Source organism: Nannospalax galili, unplaced genomic scaffold (assembly GCF_000622305.1).
Source record: "Nannospalax galili isolate Female #2095 unplaced genomic scaffold, S.galili_v1.0 scaffold134, whole genome shotgun sequence".
Taxonomy (NCBI): Eukaryota; Metazoa; Chordata; class Mammalia; order Rodentia; family Spalacidae; genus Nannospalax; species Nannospalax galili.
Window position 1 is genome coordinate 110,234 of NW_008335593.1, and position 12,581 is coordinate 122,814.

General features: G+C 41.6%; 1 protein-coding gene across 1 annotated transcript in view; it reads right to left on the minus strand.

The window, feature by feature from the left end:
• Nucleotides 1-857: 857 nt before the first annotated feature.
• Nucleotides 858-12,581, minus strand: part of Tdrp (testis development related protein) — a 43,549-nt gene continuing 31,825 nt past the window's right edge. Inside the window, exons 2-3 of the mRNA XM_017797482.2 lie at nt 4,780-4,883; nt 858-3,422 (exon numbers count right to left, since the gene is read on the minus strand). Coding sequence (XP_017652971.1) covers nt 3,080-3,422; nt 4,780-4,883 — 447 coding nt within the window. The 3' untranslated portion in view covers nt 858-3,079. The remainder of the gene's footprint in view (nt 3,423-4,779; nt 4,884-12,581) is intronic.

Sequence of the window (12,581 nt, forward strand, 5' to 3'; positions counted from 1 at the left end):
GACACTTCATACCCTCACACAAAAATGAGCTCTTGGGGTTCATCCTAGAAACCACCCCAGGTCTACTTTGAATGTTTTTGTTTGTGGTGTTTGAGTCAGGGTCTCCCTGTACCCCGAGCTGGCCTGGAACTCACCATGTAGACTCAGCTGGCCTTGATCTCATAGAAATCTGCCTGCTTCTGCCTTCTGAGTGCTGGGACTAAAGGCATATGTATCACCACACCTAGCACTAGTTCGAATGTTTTTAAAAACCTGATCAGAGTTAGAAAAATCATCTTTTCTCCTCACACTCTCTTTTCATGATTTGGTCAATCAAATCTCAGTTGAAAAATAACCGAAACAACCAGAGAGCAAGGAGTAATCTTCAGGTCAACTGGGAGAGAGAAACAAAAACAGTTTCCTGTGACCACAGCCAGCAGAGAACAGGGACCATACCAAAGTAGCTCTGTGAGTGCAAGCCTGTGCTACAGGCCTGAAGTGAGTATGACTAGGGCCAGGTAAGTAAGTGGTGAGCGGCAGAGAGAGTGGGCCATGACAAAGAAGATGTAGCTGAATGCCTCATTTCCTTCCCAAAACAAGAGAGACAGAGGTTTTGGGGCCTTGCATGGGGTCCAGTCCCTATGGGCGTTAATCCTAAGAAAGGCCAATGATTTCCAAAAAGACTTGTTTCCAAGGGAAAAAAAAGACAGTGGGTAAAGAAGCATACCGTTTTTGGTGCATTCATGTTTCTCACATGAAACTCAAGGTAACAACTTCTTTAAGGGCCTAACTTCTTAATTAAGGATCGCAAACCAGAAGCAGACTAGGGTACCCAGTGTACACATCACCCAGAACAGTAACTCAAATAAGAAAAGACATATCAGCTGGAACTGTTAGTTTATTTATAAAAAGGTAGATTTCTATTCTCTGCATCTTAAAATGAGGTTCACAAGGTCAGGAAAGTGCCATTAGCTCTAACTGATCAAGAAGATAGAACAATACTATTTTTTTTTTTTTTTTTTAAATTCTCAGCTTAAAGGAGGAATCTGCTCCTTCCTGAAAGCCAATCACATTCCTGCTAAAAACCACAGAATACAGTGCAAGGCACAGATCTTTTTACTATTAACCCCAGAATCACAGCTTCAGACCCTCTCTACATGTGAATATAGCAAATTCACTTTAGGTCCTTCTTTCAAGACATTTTCTCCCCAAAGCATACCAATAAATATTTATGCTAAAAACCCGAACACAATCTATTTAAATTAGATACAACAGAAGAAAAAAATCATTTTTAAATTAATCTCTGTAGATTAAAAAATCTGGTTTACAGTGCATCTTTACCTTCTGCAAGAGGACAAAGTAAAGGACCTTGTGTCAGTACACACCACTGTTGTGTTTCAGGCACATGAGCACAGTGAGCTACAGGCACTTAGCACAGGCACAGTGAAAACAGAGGCTATGGGTCCTAGTTTGTTTCCTACACTCTCAAGGCTGGGTTTATTTTCCTGTGCCACAGGTAGCATCAGCCACACAAACAAATGGGTTCCTGCTGTGAACATCTGCATGGGCCCCTGCTCCTTTGTCTCACCCCATAGTCACCTTTTAGGGAAGACAAGAGAGTTAGAGCTCCTGCACACAACTGTTTACCTGAGGATATTTATGATTTTCTAACTCGGATGCTATAGTAAAAATTGTAAACTTCCCTCTGTACTATGAAACAAAATCCCCACAATTTCAAGGTGCAAATGATTTTTTATTTGAACACCTTGTAAATCCCTCTCAAGGTTAAGTAAGTAAAATAGTTTTAAAAGATAGCTAGGTAGATAGGTGAACAGAGTAATGTGTGGAGAGGTGGGTGGACAGATGGATGAATGTATAATGATAGATGACAGATGCAAACTTGTTCTATGAAAGACACAGATGTTCCTGATACTATCTCAGGCCATTCAGTTGTGCCACAGAATGTTAAGTGGGACATCCAGATACACGAAACAGCACAATGTTTATACCGAAAAACTCAAGGACAAGGTTTTGGTTGTTTCCCAAGGACTATACAGTGTAACTTCAGGTTTTTTATTTTTAACCAAAACAAAGAGAAACATACCTCCTCTGTCAAAGCACTGTTACTGAAGAAACATCTACACCACCTGTTGCTGAGTGCCCCCTGCCCAGGATCTCAAGGCCCAAGGCAGTTAGCAGTTTGAGAAGGGCAGAGCTTGTGAGGGAGATACACTTCTTAGAGATTTAACATCAATCACAAAAGTATCTCATTTTGAAAAATTAAACATCTGAGAATAATACAAAAGAGGCACTTGAGTATTTTATATACAGTTTTTAACTCTACGATGAGCAAGTTAATGTTTTCTGAACAAAGTTAAGATTATCAAGTGACTAAAATTCATCCTCACTTTAGAGTATTTTTAACCCGTAAGTTTAAAAACAATTTTTTGAGGAAAATAAAAATCAGCATTTAAAAGTTCAAAAGTAAAAATAAAATTCTGTAAAATAAGCAGTTGCCACCAAAGGCCACACTGGAGGTTGCTCCTCCTTGGCAACAGATGGACCACTCACAAAGCCCTAACATTCTACCTGAAACCACCTCAGTTGCTTTCAGCATTGCTTGTTTTTTAACAAGAAAAAAAATTAACTTGCAGGTTAAGCAGGAAAATGTAACCTTTGGAAGACACAGCTCATATTCTGGGAAAGAGAGAGGGTGCCACAGAGGCATGTTCACAGTTAACAGCAGCACTCATGTCACATGCAGGGAGAAGATGTGCAAGTTCTTAAGAACTACAGTGACTGAGGCTGGCATGAGACTTTGAGGAGACTGCAAACTATCACTCTATTTTATGGGGCAGTGTCTACAATGCACATGTCCTTTCAGCAGACATGCACCCAATGGGTGGGTGCTTTTGCAATAAGGCAACCAAATGTCACCAGGGAGCCATGGGGCATGTAGGTCATTGAGCATGAAACACAGACACTCAATGGATTCCTACTCTTGAATGTGGGAAGACTCAACAAATTAATGGTGCACTAGCAAAAGGCCACCAGGCTTGGCAAACCCTAAAAGCAATGTGATATCACAATACAGCTCCGCTTATTCCACCTCCTCAGAGGTATCTGTCAGGTGGCCCTTGCTCTGTCGCTTGATGCTGACCAGCTTCCCTGCTGACCGGAGGCTCCAGCGGGAGCTGCTGGCTGAGTTGGCCAGGCTGGTATACTTGGTGGAGCCCTTGGTGTCATCCTCCCAGCCCGGCCAGGATGGGCAGCCACTTATACTGTCCCCAGCATCAGCTGCCGCATCTTCAAGAGCAAGTTTTGGAGGCTCCCAACCTTCAATCTCATCTGGTTTTTTAGACTGGATATTCTGTTTTGAAACCAAATTGTCCCAAAATCCAGACTTCTTCTCTGCCTTCAACTCTCTTAATCGTAGATTAGCTCTGTAACAGATGACAAGAGTTTAGTGTTGGTCATCCAGTGATCTCATAAATATGTCAATTTTATTAAATTCTTTTCTAAAAACTTTAAATTGCTTAGAAAGTAATATAAACGTATGTGTGAATTTTAAAATAAACATTAAAAGTAACATGGAAAAATTGGCCAGCATAAGCTTACAGAAGCCATGTTTTGGGCTTCTACGTGTCATGAGCAAAGGACTAGTTCTCAGAGAGGAGACTGGAAGGCACTGTTACAACAACTGGGATAGGCCAAAGTATATGGTGCGCCAAGCCAAACATGAAAACCCAAGGTCCAGATTAGGAAAAAAGGTGGAAACTATACAGCAAGTGGGTTTTCTGTAGAGTTACTCATGTAGTACACTCATCTCAAGCATTTCGTAGGTAATTTGATCAACAAAAATAAGAACTCAAAAAATCTATTATGAAAAGGAACACTGACACAAAGAGTATACTACCTGTCAGCATCACCCAGGACACTGCTGAAGACACTGGACACAGGTATTCAGACCTCACTCCAGAGCTGCTGCTCTATCAGCAGGTAACCTAACAGTCAAAAGGGTCTTTCACTGTACCTCATACCAAGGGTGTCCGTGAAGGTACTGTTCTACCATAACAGAGACCTTGTATCTGCCGTAGTGTAGAAAGCTGACATAGGTAGCCACAGTCTTCAACCAGAAGGAAATACCTATAGGTTTTCAAGATTACTTCCTACTATCAACAGATAGTCCATCAACATATTTTTAACTCTAAATGCACTTTGTAACATTCTGATAAATTTATATGGTATGAGCAACAGGTGAGCTTTTGCCTGCTTAACTTTCTAATGGCTTTTACAGTTTGCAATCAAAACTTTGCAGTTTTGTTTGGTTTTGAAGGTATCAAACCCAGGTCCTGGTATATGCTTAACATGTGTTCTACCTCTCCACCACATTCCCAGCCCTTAATGTTGCACATTCTTAACAATGCTTTCCTTTATTTTCTAAAGTGACTTAAAATCCTAAGCATGACTGCAGGCCACCTAAGGCTAGTGAGTTCAACTTGAAATTTTAAGTCTTTTACTTTTCCTTAGTATTTCAAAATTCTTATGGATTCCACTATAACATTTACCAAAAGTACATTTTACTTGTCTGCAGAACATTCAAAAGTACACTCTTCTCTTTGTGCTTACAGGGGTAAAGAAACCCTGGCACTTGTATCTCAGTTCCACTGGATCTGCAGTCTAGGGAAGCAGTGACCTCTGCAGGGCTGTGGCATGCCTGTGGTAATCCTCACCGTACTACAGCAACCTCTTTGCTCTCCTGGTGACAGCCTCCATTCAAGACGACTGCATGTGACTCACCCTTTGGACTTGGGAGAGTTACATGCCTCCAGCAGATGTTGTTCATCATCTTTATTAAACAGAGAAGTTACTTCTTTCCAGCCTCGGAAACTTGCTCCCTGAATCTGGTGAAAGGTAAAGAGACATATCAGAACTGAAGTTATGACTCTATAGATCTCAATTTTCATCCCATAGGTCATGTGTGCCTTAATGATGGGGAGACAGCTTGAAAGATGCATGGTCTGGCAACTTTATCACCATGTGGATGTCACATCATGGCTGACTCACTCATAAATGGTGTAACCTATGATATGCTTAGGCTACATGGAGTGCATATATGGCCTCAACTACTTCCTCAGGGCTGTGATGAACACACTAAAATAATGAAAACAAGTATTGAACACAATAAATAACGAGATGGTTATGTGTCACCACCATCAGGTAATACATGCTAAACATGACTGTGTATGCATGCTGTGCTCTGCAACAAAGAGCAGGATGGTGCAGCTGCTCACATTATCACCAAACTCACTGTATTAGGATCACAAATGCTGCACCCTCTCCAAAGAAATTATTACAGCAAAAAACTTACATGTAAGATGCTGGGTTATCCTGTCAGGTACTTATACAGATACCTACCAAGCAACAAAAGTTACTCCAATGCCGTCAAAAGCTTGTGTTGAGCTTGTAGGTTAAACTTTATCATAGACATTCACTGGAGGTCTTGGACAGTATCCCCCAAGGATAAGGGGTTTACTTGTACACATACCTCCAAAAACTGTCCTGGCTCCACAGTCATGTGTGGATGGCTGAGAGGTGAGTGCAGACACTTGGAGCTACACATTGCCTGAGGTCACACCCTGCCAGGGATCTTCCTAAATCCAGAACTTTTCTGTACAAGGCCTGTAGCTACCCTTAATCTGCAAGGAGAGGATGGAGATGTAGCCAATGAAACTTTTCAATGGTATGACTGTTCTAGAATCAACCACACACCTGTAAGTTTAGTCATATAAAAGGCATTAAGACCATGTTGTTTGGGGATGTTGTAGAGCACTATCATTTCATCAGAGCATCTGTGACTCTTGTAGACTTCAAGATTAGGTATGCTGACTGCACTCTCTCATGGAAGAAAGTGTTAGGAAGGGTCACTGGACCCTCAACTGAAATTCAGCCTCTCCCTCCTGCACCTCCCAGTCAGCTAAATGTGATTCCAACCTAATTTTACATAGTCTCAGAAAGGCTAAAGTATATAGACTATCAAGAGTTAACTGAATGGTGATTCAACTAGGCAGCTATGGGGAAGTCATCACCATACATGCTGAGATGAAACTTTTCAATGGTATGACTGTTCTAGAATCAACCACACTCCTGTAAGTAACCCCTCACCCATGTCCTGTAAGAAGCCTACTAAGTTCACTAGTTGGACTTTGGAGGAATTGTACTTCGGTTTCTCATTGGTACTTTAAGGATGAGGTAGATGATTGTTTATGTCTCCCCAGAGAAAGAGTTCTCACCACAGGGAATGATCTTGTGGGAGTAGAAGCAAGCCTCCCCAGAGGCTTCCTGGATGTCATTAGCAGCTACCAGCACCCTTGTTCTCTAAGACCAACATAGGCATGACTTCACTGTGGGACTAATGTTAGGGCTGCATGTGCCACCATGTGGCCAGGCTATGTTTGATCATGGTTCGAGAGAGATGCTTCAAATTCAGATTCTAAATTTGGGACTCAAGATAATTTTTATGTTAAAACACTCAAGTTATTGAGAAACTGGTACTTTGGAGAAATTCAGGCTTCTAAGTCAACACTGAAACCAAATCCAAGGTTCTTTTTATCAGAACTAGAGTATCAGACTACAGAAAAGTTTTCATGAGACTTTGGCCAGCTTAGAACATTTGAGTAGAAAGAGCTACAGAGCAGAGCTGTCCCACAACTGACTCATAGAGCTAGGGTCAGAATGGGAGGCAGGGTGAGGCCATAAGGGTAAGAGTGAGGGAATCCCTAAGGGGAGAGAATGAGGCAAATATCCCTTTACTAAGAGACCAAACAGAAGTGGTCTATGGTATAGAATTCTATGCCATAGGAAAGATGTAAAAGAGAGGAACAACAAAAAACGCAGCCATGTTTGTAACCCAGAGTTCAGCTGGCTCAAAAAGCAGAGTAATGCTCATACCCACAGAGAGCAACTACTCCAGAGCAGAAAAAGAAGGTCATATACACCGTGTGTGCTCTCTAAAGAGCAATTTCTGCTGGGCGTGGTGGCTCATGCCTTTAATCCCAGCACTCGGGAGGCAGAGGCAGGCAGATCTCTGTGAGCTCAAGGCCAGCTTGGTCTACATAGTGAGTTCCAGGACAGTTGGTGCTACAGGGAGACCCTGTTTCAAAAAGACCAAACAACAACAACAACAACAACAACAGCAACAACAACAACAAACCAGAGTCATTAAAGATGGTTAACAGGAGCCCTGAACCCCTGCCCTGGAATCAAGAGACTAAACCAAAACAGGTTCACTGCTCTTAGGGCTACAGGCCAACAGGCCACTTGAAATCAGTTCTCAAATAGGCCAATTTCAGCCATGGTCAATCCTTTCGATGTTGTGTTTCACACCCTCACTTCATCCTGTGGGGCTCAATAGGCTCTACAGTCAATTTTGTTGTAATTTTGTCTACTGACATCAGTCTTAGTCTATAAAACGACAAATGAGAACTATATTTGGAGACACAGAGATGAACAATTCCTTAGGAATCAGAATACACCAGAATGATCAACTATACGGCTACTTTTAAATTTGGAGAATAAAAGCAAGCAAAATACTAGGGGAAACTGCAATATACTACTACTCTACCACTACTACTACTACTACTACTACTACTACTACTACTACTACTACTACTAATCTAGGCCACTGCTGCCAGAGAGCACCAGACTAACAGGCTAAGAAATGGAAACAACCTAAATATCCCTCACCTGATGAATGCATAATGAAAATGTGGGATATTTACACAAAGGAGTTCTACTCAGCGGTAAAGAAAGACAAAATCATGAAATGCACAGGTACATGGATGGAACTAAAAGCTGTTATACTATGTGAAATAACACAAAGAAAAACAAGCAATGAATAGGTTTTCTCTCAATTGTGGATCTTAGCTCAAAATCCTTAGATGTGAGCATAGGTCCTTTGTAACCACAGGAGCCAGTAAAATGGAAAGGAACTGTGGGGGTAAAGGGAAAAAGGAGCTCGAGAGAAGGGGATAGTAGGAGACAGGCTTTATCAAGGTGGAAATGGGGGAAATGATGGTACATTAACAGGGGAGGGAGGAGAGTTATTCAGGGGGAGAGAGAGAAAGAGAAATAATGCTTAGGTAGTGTGAAAAACCAAAGGGAAATGTATTAGTTAAAAAAGCCTACTGACAAATATACATACTATACATACATACATACATACATACATACATACATACATACATATGTATATATGTGCATGTATATAGCTGAAGGCTATATAACAAAAATCACAGTGCCAGGCAGGAGAAACTTCCCTTAAAGTTGTTAGTCAGGGTAGTCTAAGTGACTCCTAAAATAATATGGGCTGTTGCCACTCCCCTTAATCGTCTCCCAAAACTTGAAGGTAAGACCCTATTACTTTAGACACAGGAGTTGGAGCAATTAATCTGGAACTGACCTGAAGCCTCCTCCCTGAAGACCAGCTCTCATGGTATCAGAGGACACTATCTATGCAAGCTACCAAGGGAGAACACCAATCAATGATCCTACCAAGCTTGTAAAGCTTAATAAATACAACAATGAGTGGTCCAGCAAACTATCTCTACTGGTACAGTAGTGGCACTCTTATCTTGGGGGTGATGAACAGCTGTCTAATTGGACCTAAGGCCTGCTCAATGGGAGGAAACTCATGTGTGGTACTGTTAACACAGTCAAATACACATGGCTGGAGAGGTCATAGAGCCTAGAGAAAAATCTACTTTTGCCACAGCCCTAGACCAACGTAATTTCTTACAATATTCTAAATGCGTATTTTTATATTTACAGACAAGTGCACCTCTCACCACTCATCAAAAAAACTTCTCATTGTAACAGATGGAGATTAGTACAGAGTTCTACAACTGGTCAAATGCAGAGAACAAGTGTCTGTGAGATGTCCATCCCAAAGTGACATATTCACAATGCAACAACCTCTACATCTAAGGTTCAGGGAACGTAGTAGAAAAGGGGGGCAGAATGAATATTAATGTATCTCTTAACTCTCACCATTGAAGCTTTCTAATTCAACAGATGGTAACTAACCTAGAAAGTCACAACTGGCCAAAGTGCAGAGAATAAAAGACTGCAGAGTGCTTGTCCCTGAGTAGGACACTTATATCAAATCTCTGCCACCCAAGACTCAGGGACCATTTCAGAAGAAGGGACGGAAAGACTGTAAGAGCCAGGGTAGTAGATGACAACAAGGAAACAGAGTTTTCCAGGTGACTGGGAAGTTGCTCATATGAACTTACAGCAATGGTGATAGCATGTACAAGAACTATGCAAGCTCAAAACAGATGTAAACCCAGCAAAGAAGCCTCAACCTTAGCTGAGGAACTATTGGCAACCAATGACTACTTGTAGAGGGAGAGTTGGTTTTCTTTAAGGGAGTGACTCTAAATAGGTTGACTGAACTCCAGTGGAAAGAGTCACACTGAGGGACATTTGGGGACACAAATGTGGCTCTATAAGCCTTAACATATATGACAGAATGCATGAAATCTGGTGGGGGGAGCTTTTGGGGAGGTTGCAGATGGGGAGGGGGTCTAGATATGATCAAGATGTATTGTTTAAATTTTTTAAAATCCAATTTAAAAATTAAAAAAATATTTAGTTGGGTGTAATGGTGCATACCTTTCATCTCAACACTTGGAAGACAGGGGCAGGCAGATTTCTATGAGTTCAAGGCCAGCTTGATCTACATAGTTCCAGACCAGTCAGAGCTACACTGTGAGACCCTGTCCAAAATCACCCAATCAATCTAATGTTCTCAATATTAAAGTTTTTAAAATTTATTTAATATCCACATAATTAGTAAAAGCATTTCATTACAACTGCATTGACATGGTCAATAACAGTTTCCAGAACAAAGATGCATCTCTTTCAAAATTGGCTGAAATTTTTAGGTTCACAGTGTTGAATTAATACAGTTATACATTATTGTACTCAGTATAAACCCCATAAGACATAAAATTGAATGAGGATTTAACCTTTAAAAAGATCACCATTTCATTGTAGAATATACTGTTTCATACAAACTAATTTTTAATGCAAACAACACTTAGATGTTTGCACATGCATCTCTAATTTCTGTATATCTGAAAAATTTTTATGGTTCTTCCTCAAATATAACTCATTTTTTCAATATGAAAGTTTTATAAAATAAGAAAAAATTTAAACTACTAATTAGAAAAAAAATGGGCAAAACAAAAGTATCTTCTGATCATAAGGACTTTATTTCAAGGACATAGTTTACAGCATTCCAAGCAGGGTCTGAGGTCTACACTGCTCATAATGGCAAGCCCAAGACACCAGCTTCTTCTGTCCTACCCTGAGTATATTTGCAATTTTGTACCTATCAGATCAGGCTGTTTTTGTGATGCTAAGCATGAGTGGATAATATAACGCTCTCAGGTCCTCTTGCCTGATAGCTCTGCCATAGAGAGAGCTAAGGCACTTCAAGACACAGGGACTTCTTCTTGACTCTTGCCTATCATTTAGGAAACTGGCTGCTAGGTTGTGAGACAGTTCTGTTACTAACATGTGGAACAGCCCTACTCATAGGCTGGGTTTCAGAACCTCTCTTGGGTGCTTGCCTTCACACCAGGAGGAGGAAGAAAGGGCATCATGAGGGACCCCATTGCCTGAGCAGGTCTCACATCTCTTTGACATGCCTGCCTTGAAGTTATGTTTTCCTCCAAGTTTCTTTTTCTTGTTTAGCTGAGTGTGCAGCAACACAGTTTATTAGGAGAGTCTTGAAGCAAGTGGAGGGCAGAAAGTATGCACAGAGCACAAGGAGGGAACCTAACAGTTTCCCTCAGCACATGAGAAGTCAATCTGCATGATGTCCTGACCCTGGAGGGTCACTAATAATCACTTGACCTGCCACCTCAAAACAATCTGTGCTTCATGTCTTCCCAGTTAAAGCCATCACTTTAGACATAGGACTGTCAAATCCTAAAAAATGCCTTCAATTTGGATTGTGAGCTAACAAACTTTTAAACTCTAACACTTTTTTCAGAATAGTCAACATAAAGATACTGATGCCATTTAAACTCTGCCAAAATTCTGAACTCCAGGTTAGTAACTACACATGCTTAGGACAAAATGCACTTGGTTCTCTGCTCATGCACATCAGAACCCAAACACCATGAGTCCATGTGAACTGCACTTTCAGTAAACCTCCCATTCTACAGAGTTCTACTTTGTGTCTTTTTAAAATAAAGCTATTTGGAAACTAGATGAGTAAGTGCTATTAATAATTGTAGTTACTTTGGGGGCTGGAGAGATGGCCCAGCAGTTAAAAGCATTGACTACTCTTACAGAGGACCCGGGTTCAATTCCCAGCACCCATATGGTGGCTACAAACCATCCTTAACTCCAGCTCCAGGGGACTCCAAAGCCCTCTCCTGACCTCCGCAGCATTGTACGACATGGGTGTACTCACATATATGCAGGCATTATACTCATACACATAAAATAAAAATAATAGTCCCTCTGCTTCCCTGGGCATGCAGGACCCGCAGGCCTCTCTCCACACTGCAGGCTCTCTCTGGGGTAAGTCCATCGTACCCTCCACCTGTCTCTCCTCCTAGCCTGGGTCCCATCCGATTCCTTGTCTTGGGGCCCCAGGCATCTGGGGAACCATTACTGCTTCCTGATCCTCTTCATCCAGACCAACTCAGTGCCTTCTCTGGTCCCCAGGAGCACTGCTTGTGGGCCTGGCCCAGCCCACACCTCCCTCTGCTTCCCTGGGCCTGCACCACCCACCAGCCTCTTTCCAGGACACAGGGGCTGACCTTTCCGCTTCCTGATCCTTTGCATCCAGACCAACCCAGCTCCTCCCAGGAGTCCTTAGGGCCACTTCCCACCCCCATCTGCCTTTGCATCTCTAGGCGGCAGGGCCACCAGCTGCCCTAGACCAGCTTCGTTCCAGGGCCAGGCTCCCAGGCCAGTCCAACCCCCAGATTCCTGAGGTCAAAATCATTCCTGGAGGGATCCAAACCTTAGGAGAAAGCCTGAGAGCATCTGATCCTCATCTGACTTGGGCCTCCATGGGAACTCCTGAAGACAAAAGCAATCTGGCCACTCTAATATAAAATCAAAAGAAAGAACCAGCTTAGAACCAGCTTTTCACACCCAAAAAGTAAACCACAAAGACACATAAAGTTCACAAAAAGAAGCAGACCTAAACTTGAAGGCTTGAGTCTCACAAAATAATCAGAAATTACAAAAGAAATTCACATGTCAAAATCAGAGAAAAAATAATAACATGAAAAACCAAAAGAACATATCCCTACCAAATACCAGTAGTCCTCTAGAGGAGTATGATGAGAACCCCCTAGAGATAATCCAGAATATGGAACTCAAAAGAACAATTCTAAACATGATAAAAGAATTGAGTGAATTTAAAGAACACATGAACAAATTAAAGAACTGAAGGAAGACAGGGATAAACTTCTGAATGAATTCAGAAAAGAGTTAGAAATATTGAAGAATACTCAGGCTGAAATGAAGAAGAAAGTGAAACACTCAGTAAGCCAATTAGAAATGACAGAAGA